Source organism: Uranotaenia lowii, chromosome 2 (assembly GCF_029784155.1).
Source record: "Uranotaenia lowii strain MFRU-FL chromosome 2, ASM2978415v1, whole genome shotgun sequence".
NCBI classification, from domain to species: Eukaryota; Metazoa; Arthropoda; class Insecta; order Diptera; family Culicidae; genus Uranotaenia; species Uranotaenia lowii.
The window spans coordinates 160,023,463-160,044,876 of NC_073692.1; the positions used below are offsets into that span (position 1 = coordinate 160,023,463).

Consider the following 21,414-nt stretch of genomic DNA (forward strand, 5'->3'; position numbering starts at 1 on the left):
AGAAAACAGTGCTCAGAGAGAGAGAGAGAGTGAAAATGTGCTAATTGTTGCAATTTGTGAAGCAGTTGTGGAATTTAGATGATTACCACTCCAAATGCAAATAATTCTCTCTTGATTTCAATCCCTTGGTCTTAACCAAATAGACATAAACTACGACTCAAATCGAAAATGTTTCAAATGAATTGGAACACAATGAAGTTTAGACATAACGAGATGCTTTATTTTACATATAAACCTCTTCCTTTTTCAAAACGAGGAGTTCAGAGCAAGGTTGCCAAAAAAAAAAACTGTGTTTTGACGAAAAAAAATTCTGACTTTCTGTGATTTTAGCCAAAAATTCTGTAATGGTTTTCTGTGATGCTTTTTTTTCAATAATTTCAATAAAAAGTCATGTCAAATTGCGTCTTTTTAACATTTCACTTGAGAAAAATCGAATAACATTACTAATCTTATCATATTTTCCAATTAATAGTTAAAAATCCAAAATTTATTTTGACGTAAAATAAATCAATTTTGGAAAAAAACGTATGCTATTTTAAAATTCTGTGAAATCTGTGAATATTTCTAAAATTTTGTATTCTGTGACAAAGATTCTGTGATGAAAATTTGCTCAGAATTCTGTGAATTTATAGATTTTTCTGTGATTTCGGCAACCTTGGTTCAGAGGTTTTTCAACAAATTAAGAACACGAACAGAATTAAAGATTTTGAGTTGACTTATTTTGCTAAAAAACTATGCCAAAAAAAAATTTTTTTAACGGAATGGCTTCTTTTAACCCGTATCCGCTCTTGAGTGTCAATACGGCACTATTGGAAGTTTTGCGGCTTGTAACTTTATTCGGATGCATCAAAATATTTTTTTTGTTGGATTTTCAATGCATTTTTGAAATTTTTAATTTTACATCATTATTTTTTTAATGGACGCACTCTGAGAATCCGGAAAAAAACATTCTGAATCAGGCCTTTAGTGTCAGTGTCAGCGTTCTCAGACAATATTCAGCTACAACTCTTCACTTTTCCGTTTTTCAAAGTCTAAGGAAAACAAAAATCCGAAAAATCATGCTTCAGAAAAAAGACTATGGAGCAGCTACAAAATGCTAAAAATAATTCACTTAATGTCCAAAAAAGCTGAAATAAAAAGCTATAAGTTGCACATTTTCTGATTTTTTAAAAAATCATGACCACAAAAATGTGTAAAAACCGTACTCTTCAATCTGAACCAGCAATTGTTTGAGTCTTAGTTCATATTGCTCCTACAGAGAAAAGTTGGATTTATGTAACTCTTCCAAAAGAAGAAGAAAAACTACCGCAAGACGTCAAAGCTGTTGCACTGAAACAAAGAATTCAGATTATATTTATGAGTTTTTTCGGGCAAAAAAACCATTGTTTAAAAGTCAATTATGAATGATGCAGTGACATTTAAATCCGTTTTCAATGCATTTTACCAATTCTTAAATGATTTATCACATTTATTTAGAAAAGAAATGTATCGAATCATTGATTTGAAAAACAAAACGGGAACCAATCTATTTCTTTATTTATAAAAATTTATAGTATTATACTGCCCCTACTCGCATAACAGTCCCATATGAATTTTCGTCATTTTTCATCTAACCTGACAGTTCGTCATTTTGAACATTTTACTTCAATATAAAACAATAAAAAAAGAGACTTTGTTCTAGAAATTACGAAAAAAATATCAACTAGTGACTGTCCCATATGAAATATACCCGCATAACAGTCCCATATGTGAAATACCACGGATGTAGTTACCTTACTATGTTTCTTTCGGTGAAATGATCTTTGATTTATTGCTTCAAGTCATTTAAACAAGATGCAACTCACTTGATGTCGAATTATGCACACTACACAGTAAATTTAACTACAGTTTTTGAAAGGCAGGCTAAGATAAAGGAAGGATGGTCTTCCTATGAGAAAAACTATCAGAAAAACCTAAAAACCATGATAAGATTCAACTAACAATGTGGAATTCATGAACTACATTTACATGTTAAGAAATGATCAAATTTAAGTCTTAGAAGGTAGCTTGGCGAACAAACCATATTCTGTATGGGACTGTTATGCGAGTAGATTTGAAAAAGGTCTCGAATATGCTCGCATAACAGTCCCATAACAAACAAAAATGGTGCTCCTGACCTTACCAGTTGTCAAATTTCGAAAAATTCAGGTCCTACGATTTATTATGGCAACCTAGAACATATTCCATTAAACGATTTTTGTTTATGCTGGAAGCTGTGGTCACAATTTAAAAATGTATTCCAAAACAGAAAAAGCTGATTTTCTCGCTTGCTCGTTTTTGCATATGGGACTGTTATGAAAGTAGGGGCAGTATAGTCCATGTCATAATTACAAAAAAATATAGTGAAGGGATTGTTTTCGACGTCTCAAGAAAAAATCTATAATTTGCAGTAGATAAGTTGACTTCAGCCTTACATATTTACCATTCCGTAACAAATTTAGTTATAAAAATATCAACTCTTATAGTTGTAGAACAAAATATATTTCAAAAACTACTCTTTAACAATCAACATGAAATGTTTTTTATTACCTATTTTCGTGATAAAACAAAAGAAACAACCACTGATTTAAAAAAATGGATGCCTAAACCAACCCAAAACATTTTTCAGATTTTTTTTGAATATCTCATTTAAAGAAAACCATTGATATTTTAGAAACATTTATTTAATCAAACAAACAATTTGAAAATATTTGGCTACTTAATTTCTACCGAACAACATACAACGGAAGTAAAAAAATATAAAAATAATAAAATGGAATCAAATATGATCGACATCTGTGCATTCGGGAATTTCATTGACTACTTCTTATGAAAATGATTTTTCCGATGGAGCAATCGTTGTTGTTGTTGGAGTTGTTGAACGATCCACTTCCGCTCTGTTTCGGAAAATTTTTAAAAGATTTTTTCCCTATTGCATCTGTTAACCGTTCCGTTGAGTTCAAACTTGCTCACCCAATTTCCGATTGTTGTTGTTGTTGTTGTAAATTTTGGCAAGCTCTACTTTTTCCAGTCCCAAAAAATAGTACCCAAACAAACAATGGGCAATTGTATTAGGAGACGCATGCTTCTCCATTTCTGCTCTCAAAAGCGCCATACCTGAAAGCGGTTTTGATTTTGAGTTTGCAAAATCATATTTCACTCCTACCTACCTTTTTATTCGCACATGCTACTCTTTATCAAAGGACAACATAAAACACCACCAGAAAAGAAGCCTCAGATATAAGATGATTATTCTCTTCAGTGTTACTCGGTTACACTGACAAAAATGCAGCCCATCAATCGAGCTGTCAAATTTCGGGTCTAACTACCGTTGCGTGAATCCAATTTTTCTCTGAATACGCAATACATTTTGAAAAGTGGATTGGGAAGTTGACGTAATTTGACACATTTCTGCATCTTTAGATTTTAAAATACGAAACAGAAATATTGACAAATTTCCTAAGGTAGCTGTTTTTTTTTAACTTTTGTCAAATTAACACTCCTGGAATTCTAACAGGTAAAAATTTCTGGATCAAATGAAGAATTAAAAGTAGGACGCCTCATTTTGTATCAATTTGGGGAAAAAATTAAATTTGAGATTAGAAGATTGCTCACCGCAAGTGTGTCACACTCAAACGCATAACTCAAATGTTATAAATCTATGTAACAACTAAACTATATCGAGCAAAATTAAACAACATTCAAAGATCATAAGTTTGCCGAATTGGGTCCATTTGTTTTTAAGGTATAGAGTGCTGAACTTTGATATTTTCTGTCTAAGATTCCTACTCGGTTAAAGTGTTAAGGTGGCTGCAAAAAGAGTCATTGCAAATTTCGAAATCCGTTTTTTACCAAAAATCATCTAACCATCTAACTGACCAAAGCAAATCGTGAAAATTGATACCAAATGACTTAAAAATGCATAAAACGTCGAAATCTGCTGTTATCTCGAAAACAAACTTTTGACAACAAAATCGAGAAGTTCTGATATTTTTTTCATAACAAAAAATCTAAAAGAAACAAAGATTTTTTTACATTGCATACTTTCATATAAAATTGCTCAATTCAACCCATATCGCACCACTAATGTTTACTTCACGTCCCGTATTACCTAATGTTGATGATCAACAAAACTTGGCCTGGGATGATGATGAAATATTTACACCACCTTCTCGATTCTCATTGAATGAGTTGAAAAAAAAAAGAGGATAAAAACTGTTTGTAAGATGAATGCGGGCAGGGCAGTGACGATCGACGGGAAGAAATTTTAATGCCATCGACAAGTTACTACAACTTCCACACAACCGTTGTAAATAAACAGAATTTCTTTCGGCTTCCTCCGGAAGAACGGCGGCATTTTGGGTGGTTTGGCGGGAGGAAAATTCCAAAATGTTTTCCTAACACTTCAAATAGACATTCCCGATTGCCGTTGCCCTAGAGCAGGAAAAAAAGGGCGGGAAAACGTACGCTGATGGCTGGTAATGAGCACAATATCGCGTCCGGGACATATCGCTCCTACATATATCATCGCTTGTTTTGGGTCGTCTCGTTTGGTGGTCGACCTCGTTATAGTCGTGTATATAGTAAATTGTTCTTGATGGAACTTTACTATATCAACTTTACTAACACAAAACTACGTTAGGGTTAGGGCTAGAGTAATGTCGAACACGACTTACGCGATCCTATGGCATTCCAACCTTCACACATATCATTTTTATGACGCGAACCAGAAAAATATATTATTTTTAGAATTTTTTCCCCATTTGCGAGGAGTCGATTCCTCTATTACTCTTCATATTTTAGGCCGTGCGGTGTGGCATTCTTCCATTATATCCTCCTGCATTCCACACGCATACAAATTGTTTGGTTGTCGTATTAATGCAAATGAAAGTTAATTCGTCTAACAAGTGAAAGTCTGCATTAGAAGCGCTCAGCTGTTTTTATCATTTTGGTTGAGTTTTCCTCAGTTTGATCCCATACGTAAATGGACGCCAAAACTAATAAAATACACAGCAAAAACGTTCTTCGCATGTGAGTTGCTAAATCTGTGGCTCGTGTTCATATTTATGTGAGGTTGTGTGTGCGGTGAACTGATGATTGATATTTATAACCCTGACACAGGTCGGAAAACATTGGCTGCGTACTAGTCACGGTGGTTCTCAAACCGTTCACTTCCGCCAAGCTGGTGAATATTTATTACATAGGGACGTTCTTAAACCGCAGTAAATACAGAACTTTTTTATAAAACAGAAAAAAAGTGCATTTGCAGGTTTTATTAATGGCACTTTGCCATCCTTGTTACATTTGTGTCTTTAAAAGCTTATTAATAATATTGATAATTTGAATCACGTTCAATCAAAAAAAGAAAGAGATCGTTTTACATATTTTATATGATTTTCAATAGCTTGGATAACAAAATCTCCAGCAGTGTTTTCTGGTTAAATGTGCAAGCTCTTAACACAGCAAAAATTATTCGTGTAATTTTAGATCGGAAACGATGCACGAAAACGGAACATCGTTTTTGATCTAAAATTCTATCACGGCGTGTAAATTTAGATCGAAAGCGATGCACGAAAATGGAACGGATTATTGTCGTGTAAAAATACACTGCGATGTAAAATTTTAGAATTTATTCTGGATATTTGCATTTTTTAGTAAATATTCATGTTTCAAATATTAAAAGCCTTTATGAAAAGTACAAAGATGCAATGATTATTTTTATTAGACATTTATTTTCAAACCAAGCACTTACAGTAAAAAAAATTCACACATAATGGGCAGCGCCGGAAGTTGCAGCAAACGTTGCAGAAGATTTGCACCCTGGTCGGTGTCACCAGTCGAATTTCTGTTGGGAGGATTTCTGTTCCGGCCAATCCGGATCCAGGTCACTGTAAAAAAAGAAAGAAAAACTGTTCATTTCAAAATATTTAGTTTTTATTCTGTATTTCACTTCATTTACCTTCATCCGTTCGGAATTCCATAGCTTTCTCGGGCTTTTTTTATTCATATACCGCTTTCAGCAAACAGCAAATCTTGCTCGTACGGTGCCTGTATGGAGCCTTGAAGTTAGAACCTCTGCAATCTTACGACATGGGCTTTCACTTTTTACTTTTGCTATCATCATCTCGAGTAGAAACACATAAACTCAAGCCGTGAAAGAAAGGTAAACAATGAGTCTGTCATAATTTACATCGTTTTTGATATAAAATTATCTCCCAATGTTGCTTTCTAGATCATGCAGTGTAAATTTATAGCATCGAATTTAATTTTACACTTTTTATTTTAAAGCGATGAAAAATAGACCAAAAATAGTTTGAAATTACATCTTTTTTCAATTACACTAGGGAAAAATAGATGCCACACGTTTTAGATTGCGTATAGGTACTTTTAGAATTTTTTTGCTGTGAAGTGAATGCACAATACATCCAATAAAATATCAGTTGTATTGACAACCGGTGGATTGCAATACACGTTATGAATAACTTGAATTCGGTTAAAATCCAGTTACTTTCCAACTACGAACACTAGCCATCTAAGCAATGAAAAAAATTGAGTTTTCAGTTTGAAGTTGTCCGAAGAACAACAACAGTCACAATACTCTTCTTAGTTGAATTCTCAACTTGAAAGCTAAAGGCTTTGCTGTAAAAGCTAGGATCGATTGGAATCGATTATGACAGTTTTTTCTTTGCATCGATTGGAATTTTCTGTTTCAGAAGTGTCGTTTCTCTTATGCATACAGAGTGGAAATAAAGTTCTTTACTTACTTTTTAGAAATGTTTCAACAACGTAGAACTTTTTTATGTACAAACAAATCGAATCAACAAACATCACTTAACATTTTTTGTTATCTTAGCTATCAGGTTGAACCAAAAAAATAAAAGAATAGTTCAAAATACCTTCCGTAAACCTCCATACATGTCTCCAGTAAGTAGAACATGCTTTCGATGCTGCTCGCTACTAAAACCCATCACAGGGCTTTCTTCACCAACGCCAAGATTTTCGCAACTGAGACTCTTCACTATCACCCATTGCTCAAGAAAGAGTCAACAGAAGCATTCTACAGCAAACAGAAAGCACTTTGGTCCAGGGATTCACGACTTCTTAGACTTGGAGCTTGATGAGTTCCTCAAAATCGACCGTTGTCATCTGTAATAAGGCTTCTTTATCGCTTATGATTCTTTAGGGTCGAAATTACTCGCATGGCTAACTCACAGGTCTATACCTAAAGAAACATCCCATTGTATTTAATCCATCTTGTGGGACAATCTCTCAGTTTTACGATGCGGTACCGGAAATGGCTCTGATAGCGTCTAGACTCTAGAACGATATTTACGGGAAAATTGCCAGCGAACATCGTCGGAGGCATTCGAACTATCTGAATGTATTGTATTGCCTTGAGAGGGCATTTCGAGCCATCCTTGAATTTATTTTTTCATTTGATGATGTTTATATCCCTGAAATTTTTTTGAAGTTTTGGACTGAAGTTTTGTCTTATGCTTCAGAAATAATTTTATATTCCTTTCAATATCAAATTTTCTTAAAATTTCATCAAAACTCTCGTATTTTACAAAACAGGGAAAAAACAATTTAAAAAAAAAAAAATACTTACAGTCTTCAAAGAAAATTTATCATTCGTTATCATTTTAATATTTTTTTTTTTAATACCTAACAGTTTTGCCAAAAAATGTTAAACTAATTTTTGCTTATTTTCAAGAGTTAACAATTGAATTAAAAAAAACAGAGCTGAAAGAAAAAGTTCAGTAACCCAAATGAGTCAAAATCAGTTCCTTAATTCTTAGCACATCGGAAAAATGTGTTGCCTTGTGTTACCAATATTTTTACATGATATTTATGGTTTTATTATTAACGATAAAAATTAGGATGTCTTATTGTACACGTGACAGATTCCCTGGAGACAGCAAGGAATAAAAAGGTATTCTACCTTATGTTCTTCCAAACAGGAGAACATGTCAAAATTGTCAGTCAAATATATCTCATCAGTCAAACATGTCTCATCCAAAAATCTTCATTATTGTTATCTCATTTTGATCGCCGCTGGAATACATTTTTATTACATTTTTGGCATTTCTGAAATTCAGTGGCAGTTATGAAATTCAAAGTACAATTTGGTGAAAATGTGAGCAGGGGTTTTGTTTTGTGAACAGCTTTGTACTGTGTGATTCTTTGCTCCAGGCTGTTTCAATGTTGTTAGGATAGCGATTAAGAAACCCAACGCATTCCTACCCAATCAGAAGAGAAAAATAAAATTTTATCAAGATGAGATATTTTGATGTTCAATTTTTGCATATCAAAATGAGATATAATTCAGTACTGATAGGATGTTGAAATATCTCGAATTATAACTAAAAGTCCATGTAAAGATTACTTTTTTTCATATCAAAATGTGATATAATTAAGTATTCATAGGATATTTAAATAAAATATTGGTCTTACATACAAGCTTGTATGCAATGTTTGTCTTTTACACTGAAAATCGAGAATACCCTAACTTGAGAACTGCCACCCCTTAAACCTGAATTCGATATTGACAACTCAAGTTTGTGAAAAAACAGCTTGTCAATACGCCAAACTTGTCCTTAATGCGAAGAAATGTAAAGGCGAAGAACTGGGTTTTTGTTGTATGCTAATCTGATTCTACTACCTCCATCGTGGCAACTTAAGGTTTGGGGGGTAAGTTCAAAGCGAAGAACTGTTTTGTTGAGGGATAATTTTTATTCCTGCTTCATTAGTAGAAAGTTTCGCATATACATACATACGCCAATGTAGCTACCACTCTCAACAACTTTTCAGTGGTCGAGTAATTAGCATCCTGAGATGGTAATCGCAGTGCCATTTCAGGTATGGGTCCCGTACCTGTCGCATTTTTTTTATTTTGATTTCCATTTTATATTAGATTTTGGGGGATGAGTTCTCATTCAAGAGCTTAACTTTGGGCCACCAATAGCTTAACCTGTAGGGAGGGGGTTACTTGCATGCAATGTTGAACTGCCTCTTGTCTTGAACTCGCACTTTTATGCATTGTGTATGTGTTTCCAACTCAAACAACTCTCGAAAAGTTTGTGTACCAGCCTAAGAGATTCGAACCTCGACCTGCTGGTTGAGAGGCGCGCACGCTACCACAGAACCATGCCCGGTGCATTGGAATGAGAACTTCAAACTTCCAATGAAGCTTTCGAAGCAGGCAAATTGAGGCAGAAGAAACAAATGTTTTTATCAAAGAAGATGTAATCGTTCATTTATCAAAGCTTTGTCTGAATATAATAATAAGATGGGTTTGTTTAGATGGGTTTGAGGAATACTTCTATTCTGCTCTTCTGATCGGGATTGTTAACGTCATTTTTCATCAATTTTTGATAGTTCATAGAATTTTTTGTGTTATTTTTTATCATATTTTAGATACATTTAGAACTATTTTTTGTTATGTTTATAATGTTTGTTATTTGTATCATATTTGTAATTTTAGTCCTTGTTACATCTTGTTTTAGATATTTTTAATCATTTCTAGTCTTTTGATTGTATTTGTTTTTGGGTTTTATTAAATTAAATAAAATTTAAAATTCTTCTTCATTTGTGAGTTTGGTATAATTTGTCTCAAATGTTTTATTGTTATTTTATCAACATTCAAGAACGTTAAAACAAAGTTGATGTTGGTCAAAATTATATAAAGCGGAAACCGTTCGATTTGGGCACTTTTCCCAAAATAAATCGAATGTTGCCAAAGTCGGATGTTGAAACAAATCGAACGGGATCTGTACATCGAATTTTGTTTCAAATTTGTACTATACCAGGCGTTCTATTTTTGTCCTTCTTTTGAATAAAAGATGTCCAAGTTTTTGCTGGATTTTCCTACCAAAAGTTCTACCATTCCATATTCTACTAGTAAGCCTAATCAGAATATGGGTCAGAAGTAAGACTATTTTGATTTTCTTAAGAACGATAGCAACCAGAGGGATTGCCAAAAGTTGAATTCAAACAACAATAGCAGATCAAGTTTTCAAATGAATCACTGCTTCTTTATGGAATTTATAAAAATACAGTGTAACATCAAAAGGAATTGAACGTTTTTGTCGTGCAAAAATGATTTCTTACATAAGAACTGTATCGAAGTCATTAGCAACTTTTAAAACTAGTTTACTCAAAAATAAATGAACTATTTTCTGTGAGCATGCAAGCAAAAGTCTGACTGTCAAACGCTTTAGAACTGCGTCAAATTGGATCCAAATCCATCATCCATTTTGGATCAATCCTTATACAAGCTCTAAAAAAAAGTTTAGTTGAAACTGGTATAATGGATCACCAGTGCGGAAGTGCGGTTGCTCGGGTCGGAATTTGGGTCTAACTAAACCGGCTGTTTGTAACACGGATACAGGTGCTCTAAAAAGTTCAAAACCAGCATTGGGACGATTCAGAGAATCAAGGCCAGGAACTCCTTGAAGACGTACAAGAAGCGGAAGGTACCTAAGAAATTAGTATAGCAACAATTTCGAGCAAAAGCAAGGGCACAGAAATTTTACGAACGGATTTTGGACAACAGCAACAGGTGCATCTTAATGGACGACGAAACCTACGTCAAACAGGATTCAAAAACGCTTCCCGGACCACAATTGTACACGAAATCGACGGACGAGGAGGTGGACGATGTCGACTACACGATTGCAATGGAAAATTTTGGGCACAAGGTTCTAGTATGGCAAGCTATTTGTACCTGTGGTCTGCGGTCAAGTACCCCCTCTGTTGGCCGGATTTGGCATCTGCACATTACGCCAAGCCTGTACTTCAGTGGCTTTCAGACAATAACATCCAATTCGTCGAGAAAAACATCAACCCACCAAATTGTCCAGACCTCCGACCGATACTGAGCGATTGTGAAGAGAATCTTTAGAAAGGAGAGGACAGTTTCTCAAAGCATGGAACAATTCGAGAAAAATTAGAAAGCAGCATCCAGGAAATGCACGAAAGCTACTGTGCAGAACCTGATGGAAGGCATTTCATCAAAAGTTGTAATTTTTTGACTTATATTATCCATTATATTGTTTCTAATCATAGTGATCTTCAACAAACCGAATAGGTACAGGGTTACAAAAAAGTCCTGTCACACTTTTTTTTGGGGTCGCCTGTAGCCTATACGTTGTATCTTTCTGGTGCCATCTTCATGTCAAATGAAAGGGCTAACTTTGCTGCCCACAGTGGCAGAGTTTCGTTTCTGTGCAGTTTGTGTACATTAAGTTGTAAGTGGCAGAGTTGAGAGCAGCTGTTATCGCTGAATATGTGAGAGGGTACAAACCCGGACACATATTCAACATATTCAAACACCTAAAACCGTTCGTAATCAACCGGAAATTCGTGTAGCAGACCATAAATCGATCCTAGAGATCAGAGGCACCGAGGACAAGACACGATCTGGACGATCAAGGTCTGTGAGAACTCCAACGTTGAAAAAGATTATACGAGACCGGACGTCACGCCGCTTGCGACGACTTTCCGAGACGTCTGAAGCTGGTTCGATCATAGAAAGGTGGTGTAATTCCGAGATATCGTCTGTGAAGTATCTTGATGAGTTACTGAATAAAGCTATGAAAGTCAGATTCTGAATTTCTTCTTATTCTTTGAAATATTGAGATTTTTCTGTTTGACCGGACTTTTTTGTTACCCTGTAAAATTAAAATAATAAACTTATTTCATTTTTATTCACAGAAACATGTTGCTAAATAGTTTTCGATACAATCCTTTTGCATGGGTTCCTTATAACAAATCCTGTCATTACCCTTTTGATTTTGGCAACACACCCGGAAACTTGTAAATCGAAGCATGTCCAAATTAAACAGTGTTTTTTACTTTATATTATATTTTGTCTTTTTATTATACTCTGCAAAATTTCAATAAAAAACGTTGTTGTTTTGTTTCTGAGGTATTGCAGTTCAAACGGTAAAAGACTAAAAAGTTCAATTCGAGAGATTAACTGTATCTCATGTCAAACACATTCTTTAGAAAGCTCAAATTTTGTGAAATTAGGTGATAGTTTGAACGATCAGTGTCAAGATTTATGGAAGTTCAAGGGCGGATAGAGCGCGTGCTTCCCAATTCTATACAATTATAAACGGTACTGTATGAATATTGGCTTTTTTAGCACTGTGGTTCAAAAGTAATTTGTGATGCTCTCTTCTTAACCTTTTGTAGGATGTTATTTATATGTTAAAAGAGTTTTAAAATCGCTATAATCAAAACTTAACGAGTTTTAACAGATGAGCAGATAGTCAGTGTTTCAATATGCTTAAACTTAGTTATTGATAATTTGGTGAAGTTTCAAATTACAGCAGTATTAAGCCGAAATACGGCTGAGCTATTTTTCATTTATTTTCACCCTTTTAAACGAAAATAAATTAAAAAACTTGGGTCAAACTTTCCTGCACAGAATCTAATCGCGGATTTTCTACTTTGAAGCTTGTAAAAAAATCTTATTTAGTTCTTTCAGTATTTTAGTCAAATTTTTGTTTGTAATTACTCAGCTTGTTCTCTCCAAATGCGAGTGTTACAAAAAAGTGGATCGCTTTTTCTACTATGGAAAGCAATCGATCACAACCACATAAAATGAATCTAAGCCGGTATTTATTTACCGATTTGTTTATTTACACTTCAGTTGATCACCCCTGGCCACAAGCCGGCACACAACGCTTCTACGATGCGGTTAGGCGTGGGAAATTTTCACACCTTTTACCAATGATCATTAAACTGTGTACGTTTTAGTTAGTATGGTAGTTTGGAAATATCTACTCTCTAAGAGTAAGTTGGAAGTGAGTGGCAAGCAGAATTGGTAAGGGTGGCAGCGAGTGGAAAGTTATATTCTTAGCTATTTTTCTTCCCCCCCCCTGCTTTTCAACAAATTTTCTCTCACCCCATCATCAGCATCAGCATCTCAGCTCGGCATATGCGTGGGTGGTAAGATTTTTATGACCCGATTGGCTTAATGGAATGTGATGAATATGTTTTTAATGTGTCAAAATGAACCTCTAAATAGAATCAACGTTAAAAGTAGTGCAGTCATAGATCAATACAACTTTAAAGTAGAGTTTGCACTATCATCCTAAAAAGTGCTGAAATATTTTGTTTAATACGAAAGATTAAATTGAATCATTGTCAGATTAACTGCTCTGAAAGATTTCCTTAAAATATGTTTTTTTTGGTAAGAAAACTGGTTATTTCAAAACAATAACTGAAATTGAAGCTGAGATTAAAGATATACTTACATGTTACACATTCCAAACCAACTTGTAACATCAGCTCATGAAAGCAACATAAACAAATTGCTTAAAAATGTTACTTAATGATAATTAAAATTCTAAGAATTGATTGAATCGTTCCTTATTTCACCGCAACCCTTATATCAATCCTAGGATAGCGCCAATTATAAGTTAACAATGTTGCATAATAAGAAAAAAAAGTTCAAAACAATATCCGTCGCCTTAAAGTCAACACCTGACGCCGACCCCTCGACGCCGATGCGCTTTGTTTGGGCTAAGACTGGCTGTGCGCTGATGTAACGTAACGAGGGGCCTAATTTTTCGGTAGCAGCGCCGATTCGTCCAAAGACACGTTTATTGAAAATCTAACTCCAGCCGCCCCACGTTTAAATATGGCCCCATTTGGGGGGAATAATTCAGTTCGAGTTCAGTTCTGCTCCCGGTGCAATACAACTCATCAGCCATGAAGACTTTCGCAGCATTTTTGGTCGTGGCCTTGTACTCGACGGCGGCGGTTCAATGCAATCTTCCGCATTACACATTCGTCAAAAGCTTCCTCCAAGGAATTCAGGAATGTGCCGAATATTACGAGATCTCCAGTTGCGACTTGAATGGTTTCATTCAAGCTTCGTACCCGAACAGTGCCATCGTTAAGAAGTTGATTCGCTGTACCCTGTTGAATCTGCAGGCTTATGACGACAACAGTGGAATCATTGAGAGCGCCTTCCAGAATTGGTTCAGTCCGGCTCCTGAAGACACTTGTTATCTGAACAGAACCCGGGAGTGCATTGCCAACTCGGTCTCCGAAGGTCAGGATAACGACAGCAAAGCTTATGCCGTGTTTCAGTGCTACTACAGCCAGTACGGAAATCTGGTAGACAGTGAGCAATTCGTCATCAACTCTCCGAACGAAGTCAAGACCCTGGCCAATGCTGCTTTGGTCATTGCCAACCTGCCACAGTGCGTCCTCAATGAATACAGCCAGGGTAACATCATCGACGATTCCAACTTCCCAGCCGTGTTGTTGACCCAGTATGTCCGAGGAGGTTACTACACCATCGAAGGTGGTCTGCAACTGAACGTCCTGTACACCCAATATGGTAACCCAGAACTGCTGGCCCCACAAACTCAACAGTGCGTTGATGCTGCCGTTGCTGCCGCCCCTCATGGAGCAAGCAATGCCGAAATCTTGGCCAGCATTTTCCGAAACTGTCTGTCCCACATTGTGCCAACTCTCCAGGAACTGCAAGATGCTGCCGCCGAGCTACTGGCCGCCGTAAGCTTCCCAGCTCCGACCTGTGGATGCGATGTGTGCGCCGATGATGCCCCGGCCCCGTTCTACAATCGGATCGTCCGAAGGCGTTAGGAATTTCGTATTATCCTAAAATCAAGTTATTCGAAGTTGATTAGGGGTTGATCGAAGCACCGATTTGTTAGTACACACATTGACTGTAAATATATTTTGAATTGAGCAAATGTTATTAATATTTTTTTTTTCGCAGAAAATGTTTACTCTTAACACAACAGTAACGAAAAAACCTTCAAAATTATCATATATAATTACACTAGTTTACAGCATTTTTGAACTAAGTAAACAAGAGATCACTTTTAATGTGGGTTGGGTGAGTGCTGAATCCGAAAATGAAATTTTAAAAAATCTCAGTAGAACAGTTTTTAAGCTATGCTCCAAAAATGAAATTTAGGAAAAAACAAAAAAGTACTTGTACTCAGATTAAAGTCTCTTGGAATGCATAAAATTAATTTGAAATCCCTTTTTTTGCATATTAAGGGTGAATAAATTTGGTATCGATCAACTGAACTTCATTTTTGCGTATGATCAACAGTATTGTTGATATTAGTGACTTTTTAGTAGAAAAAATGATAAAAAAAACACTTTTTTTTAGAGATAATTTTGTTTCAGCGAAAGTTTTAGACTCGAAGGTAACATGATAAGGTGTTATGATAAGCAAACCGCGACTAGTTAAATTATTCAAAAATGCAAAAATTACTGTTATGGTGCCAAATTTCAGAACGATCTGACCATGCATGGGAAGGGGTTGCTTGAGTCTCAAACGTGAATAGGATTTTAAGGTATTTTTCTCGGAAGGAACGAAAATACTGGTTTTTCATTAATCACTTTTTTCTTCACTGGCCGATTGCTTGTTATGAAAAATTTTGTTGAAGTCTAAATTTTGCCAAATATTTCACTCGTAGACTGCAAACCAATGGGACTTGAAACAAAAAAGATGTTCAAAGATGTATTTTGCCCAAAAATTATCGTATAACACAAGCAAGGCGTAAAAAGTACTCACCAGTATTTTCTGTTCCTCCCGAGCAAAATACCTTAAAATCCTATTCACGTTTGAGACTCAAGCAACCCCCTCTGAAATTTGGCATGTGACCTTCTGGTAAGCTAATTGTTAATTTTTACTTGAAGCGAGTGAGATTGACCATGTTCAATTCTCTCTGTACTATGATAAGTACACCGCGATTCGTTAAATTATTCAAAAATGCAAAAATTACTGTTATGGTAAAGGAACAATAACTTCTTCAATTTTCAACCGGTTTTGATAAATAACCACTTAAAATCTTTGTTTTGAACTGATATTTGAAACCAATAGAAAAACAGATTTTTTTAAAATGTTACCTTCAAGTCTAAAACTTTCGCTGAAACAAAATTATCTCTAAAAAAATGCGTTTTTTTTTATAATTTTTTCTACCATAAAGTCACTAATATCAACAACACTGTTGATCATACGCAAAAATGAAGTTCAGATGATCGATAGCAAATTTATTCACCTTTAATATGCAAATAAGGGATTTCAAATTAGTTTTATGCATTCCGAGATTTTCGAATATGAATACAAGTACTTTTTTTTGTTTTTCCATAATTTCATGTTTGAAGCATAACTCAAAAACTGTTCTCTACTGATTTTTTTTTATTTCATTTTCGGATTCAGCGCCCGATTTCACATTAAAAAAAAAGTCAGTCAATAAAGTTCATGATTTTTTTTAAAATTTAGTAAACTAGTGTTATTGGAGTCAGTTTGTCCGTTACTTTACGAATAATTTAGTGTTACAAACAAACAAAAATTGCGGACTAATTAGTGATTGGCATGTTAATGCCAAACACTGGAAATAGCATGTATCAGCACTCTTGCTTGACTAAATGCCTTTGGTAGAGTTTGTTTATCGGTTAGTTCAAAGGTGTAGTAAGAAAACAAATTTGGTAATAAAAACTTAGCAGACAAATTAGCGATTAGTTGGTTTCATGAAATATCAATACGTCACTAATATGCCATCATTTGTGAAATTGATGAATCTAGTCTGAACTCTATTTTGCATTTCGTTTACTGAAATTGCTACAATCTGAGTTACTTATTCACGTAAAATCTATGTGAAAGAATACAGTATTAAATACGGCGCGGTTCCAACAGTTGGTGTTATCAAAGAGAGAAATTTTTCAGAAAAATGGTGTGTGGGATTGACAGCTCATTCACTATGGCCAAAACTGATGCTCTCTCTTTGAACATCAATAACGGCGCCGACCACGTCCTAGTAGTCAAATGATAGATTTGAAAAAATAGAAGGAGATTAAAGAATAATTTTGGGCTTTAAGACAGAGGTTACCTCTGCATCCTAGCAGAAAAATTGGTTGATGGAATGAGGGAAAAGGATTAGATCAGGATACACTTTTGACTAGTGTAATGATGTTAAAATGGAAACCAAATTTTGTTATCACACTCTTCTGTTGTTTTCCTTATTTTCAAAAATGGGATGCAAAATTTTCGTATGCTGGGAAGAGTAAAAGTAATAACACAAATTCTTATGGAACCAAATCAAAATATTGCAATGTTAAAAACAAGGATACAATATATTACAGCAAATGGTACATTTTTTTCTTTTATATATCCTTCACATTAAAATTTATCAAAAATCGTATTTGGGTACCATTACTATTCTTTTTCATTTTTTACCATTTTGTTTTTTATATATTTTTTTGTGATTGTCAAACTATTGTTGAGTACCTATTCATCATATTTTATACTGCGATTTATTTATTTAATCTTGAAAAGATTGAAATTTAAACTAAACTATTATGTCTTGTCAATTTAAATTTTTTAGAATACACATGAACGTCGGATGATTGAATATTTCGTTTAAAAACTGAAGTAAACTTTGTTTTATAGAACTTTAGAATTATTTGATGAATATTTTCATTACGAGCATAATCGAAATCACATGATTTAATTGTAAATCACTCAAGATGGAACTGGTAACGTTTATACCTATCAAACGGCGAAAAACTCAATAAAAGTTACTCATTAACTCATTTTTTTTTGTTTTTTGCCACAATCTGATAATGTTTGTGTCCATTCTCAGGCAACACTAGAAAGAAATTGAAAATTAAAGGAAATTTAGCTGCGTGCATTATTTTCGGGAAATTGAACGTCCCAGACAACCAGAAGTCGTATATTATTTTACAGATTATATCGTATGAATGTTATTTGAACTCATTTTCGTATATCTGCACCTACAATGTGCGGCCCATGGATATCATTTATCGTATTTAAAAGCATTGCATGTTTTTATTACGACAATCCGTATATATGCACCTACAATGTGCGTCTAATGCATATTTTTTTTCGTATTTACAAACATTGCATGATTTTATTACGACAAAACCATCCAAATCAAGAATATGTGTGCATAATGTACCTATATGGCCTCCAAAATGATACGTAGATACTGGTTTTGCTGAATTATATACGATATGTTTACACGTATATTTGCACGTATATTTGTGTTGCTAATTTGATATACCCACCAAATGGTTGTCTGGGGTATTGAAGATAACAGGTTCCTGGTCTTGGACATTCAACTACAAGACTGCTCTCACTTACAACTGCACGACACTGCACTTCACATTGTCCTTTCACATTGAAAATGAAAACTTAAACAATTCATTATTTTGACACGAATTGAAAATTTTGTTACGTCCTTCCAATTCAACGTCAAGTAATCCAATCACAGACTATATAGTGTATCGTTATGGGTATAAAGTTTATATCCATATATAGAAAAATGAATTTCTGTCTGTCTGTTTCCTATAGACTCGGAAACTACTGAACCGATTTGCGTGAAACTTGGCAGGTGGAGGTATAGGAGGTAGGAAAAGGTTCCTATTATGGTTTGAGACCCCTCCCTCTATCGTGAAGGGGGGGAGGGGCCTCCCAAACAAAAGACTTTTTTTTGCATAATTCGAGAAACACCATCAAGCAAATGGTATCAAATTTAGCATGGGGTGGTATCTGGGAACGAGGAATATTTCTATGAATATAAGGTACCCCTCCCTTCTCTCAGTGAGGCGATAGGAAGGGGGGAGGAGGCTACCTTACAATTTTTCATATAACTCGAAAACTAAACAAGATATTGGAACCAAATTTGGCACGGAAAGGTATTTGGATACGAAAAATATTTCAATGATTATTTGGGACCCCTCGCTCTTTCCAGTAGAAAGGGGGAGGGGGGCTCTTTCATATTTTTTTACATAACTCTAAAACTAATGAAGCAAATGGAAACAAATTTGACATGGGAGGGTATTTGGATACGAAAAATATTTCTATGATTATTTGAGACCCCTCCCTCTTTCCAGTAGGGAGATATAAAGGAGGGAGGAGGCCTCTTTTATGTTTTTTTTGCATAACTCAAAAACTAATTAAGCAAATGGAACCAAACTTGGCATGGGCGGGTATTTGGGAACGTGACATGTCAATTGATTGTTTGAGACCCCTTCCTTCTTCCAGCGGGGAGAAGGGAAAGAGGGAGGGGAGTTTCATACGATTTTTACTACATAACTCAAGAACTACAACAGCAAATGGAACCAAATTTCGCATGGAACGATATTTGGGTACGAAAAATGCTTCTATGGGTATTTTCAGTATAAGTGGAGAGTTGATCGAGCAAATTGAACCATATTTGGTATGAGAGGGTATTTGGATACAAGAAATGTTTCTATTATAAATTGAAGCCTCACCTTTTTTCAGCGGAAAGATTTAAGGGAAGGAAGGGGGGCTTTCATACAATTTTTTTGCATAACTCGAGAATTAATCGAGCAAATGAAACCATATTTGGCATCAAAAAGTATTTGAGTACGAGGATAGAATTAGTGGGAATATAGGAAGGGAAGAGGAAAGCTTATATTTAACTCTTTTTTTTTTCTAATTCCGAGAAATGGACAAAATCTAAACATAGAAAATCATTTTGGTATGATTCTATGATTATCTGACACACCATCCTCCTTTCAGTGAGTAGGTACATAGGAGGAGGGAGGTGAGCCCGATACAATTTTGTTAGCATAAGTTCTCAATTTATGCTAACGAAGCCGATAAATGGAAACAAATATGGCATGGAAAGGTACTTGGTTACGAGATATGTTTCTACGATTGTTATAGAGCCGTACGCTTTACAGTGTAGAGAGGGGAAGAAAGGAGGAGGCTCCATATACATTTTGTTGTAATGCTTAAAAACTTACTGACCAATAGAACTATATTTGATATAAGAGGATTTTCGGGAACGCGGTGAAGGAAGGACAGGGGAGGGGGCTCTCTTATCAGTTTTTTAGCATAAATCCAGAACATATCAAGCAAAAACAACCATATTTTATAAGTAAGATTGTTTGCGTACGATTAATCTGAGACCCTCCAGACAGATTAAAATTATCAGATCTTTAACACAAATTTATACAGCAAGATTCAGAATATTAGTTTAAGTTATCTTTGTGTTGCAATTCGAAATCCAGCTGCAGCTCTCATTTCATAGCGATTGCTTATGAATTTTGTTATAATTTGATTTAAAATAATGCCAATAAAATAAAAAAAAATTGAATATTTTTCGAAAATATCATTTGATTTTGAAGGGTGTAGCAAAGCACACCGGGTCAGCTAGTTAAAAAGTAAAAACATTGCTACATTTTGCTTCCATTTTAATACAGAAAAAAAATGAAGTTTAATCAGTTTCAGCAAATGGTTGTGTTGCAACGCCCCCAGGGGTTGAACTAGTAGAAGTTTTGAAGCGAAATAAAAAGTGGGTTGAAAATTTTTCTCCCTACTCAATAGAGATTAAAAATTTTGTATTTATAATAAGAAGCTTTAAAATTTTCAATGACTTAAACGTCAAAAAAACCTGCACTAATTGCTGAATGAACTTTACACGAGAAATAGTAATCTTAAAGTCGAGGGCATGCCCAAACATTCTTCATCCATCCAGGTATATATATATATTTTTTGGTACGTAGGTTGGAGAACATCGCAATCCTCCGTTATGATGGACCTTGCCAAAACCGGTTTGTTTTGTTTTTGTTTGACGCCAAAAAAGGTTGCAACACGAGACCCCATAGTGGTCATATCACCTCTTATTCACAACTCCTATCTCTACCTCCCCGCGGTGCCGGATGGGGTGCGAGTAACCTAAGCGGAGATCGGGTACCCAACCCCGGTGGATGCTTTGGTCGCATGCAGACTGAGAAGGTGGCCGCACGCGTCTGTTCCCCAGGTCAGGGGCGGCGTGCAACAACAACCGAGCGTCTGTTCTCCAGGTCAGGGGCGGCTCAAACAGCGTCTGTCTTGTAGCAAGCGGCTGAATTTATGAAATGCGGCTCCCGCCAGCTATGTCCAAGATGGCAGCCCCATCGCGGGATAGGGACTTTAGGCTAACAACCTACTGCTCCCGATTTGAAATTGTTACGGAATCCGAAAGAAATGACCGACCTGGAACTTTGGCGACGACTTTTAGCATGAAAACACGGACACGAATTGGAACTTGGAATGTTTTAACCCTTGCCCAACAAGGCAAACTGGAACAACTTGCTAGAGAGGCTAGCCGCCTCAAGCTTGAAATTCTGGGACTGAGCGAAGTCCGTTGGCCTAATACTGGAGAACACAAGACACAATCCGGGCAAGTCCTGCTTTACTCTGGCATACGAGGAGAACATGCTACTCGGGAACGAGGAGTTGGTTTCCTGTTAAGCCCGCAGGCCTACGCGGCCCTCATTAGATGGGAACCGATAAACGAAAGAATAATCGTAGCCAGATTTAGAACACGGGTTAGAAACCTTACAATGGTCCAGTGTTATGCG

General features: G+C 35.5%; 1 protein-coding gene across 1 annotated transcript; it reads left to right on the top strand.

Annotated features, from left to right (window-relative positions):
• The first annotated feature begins 13,740 nt into the window (after window positions 1-13,740).
• On the top strand, window positions 13,741-14,643 carry LOC129742031 (uncharacterized). The gene has a single exon (XM_055733876.1). The coding sequence runs from the start codon at window positions 13,741-13,743 to the stop codon at window positions 14,641-14,643; it is 903 nt and encodes a 300-aa protein (XP_055589851.1).
• Window positions 14,644-21,414: the final 6,771 nt, after the last annotated feature.

Bases quoted from the DNA above. Each gene is read 5' to 3' on its own strand.
- LOC129742031 (XM_055733876.1), top strand. From the start codon at position 13,741: ATGAAGACTTTCGCAGCATTTTTGGTCGTGGCCTTGTACTCGACGGCG.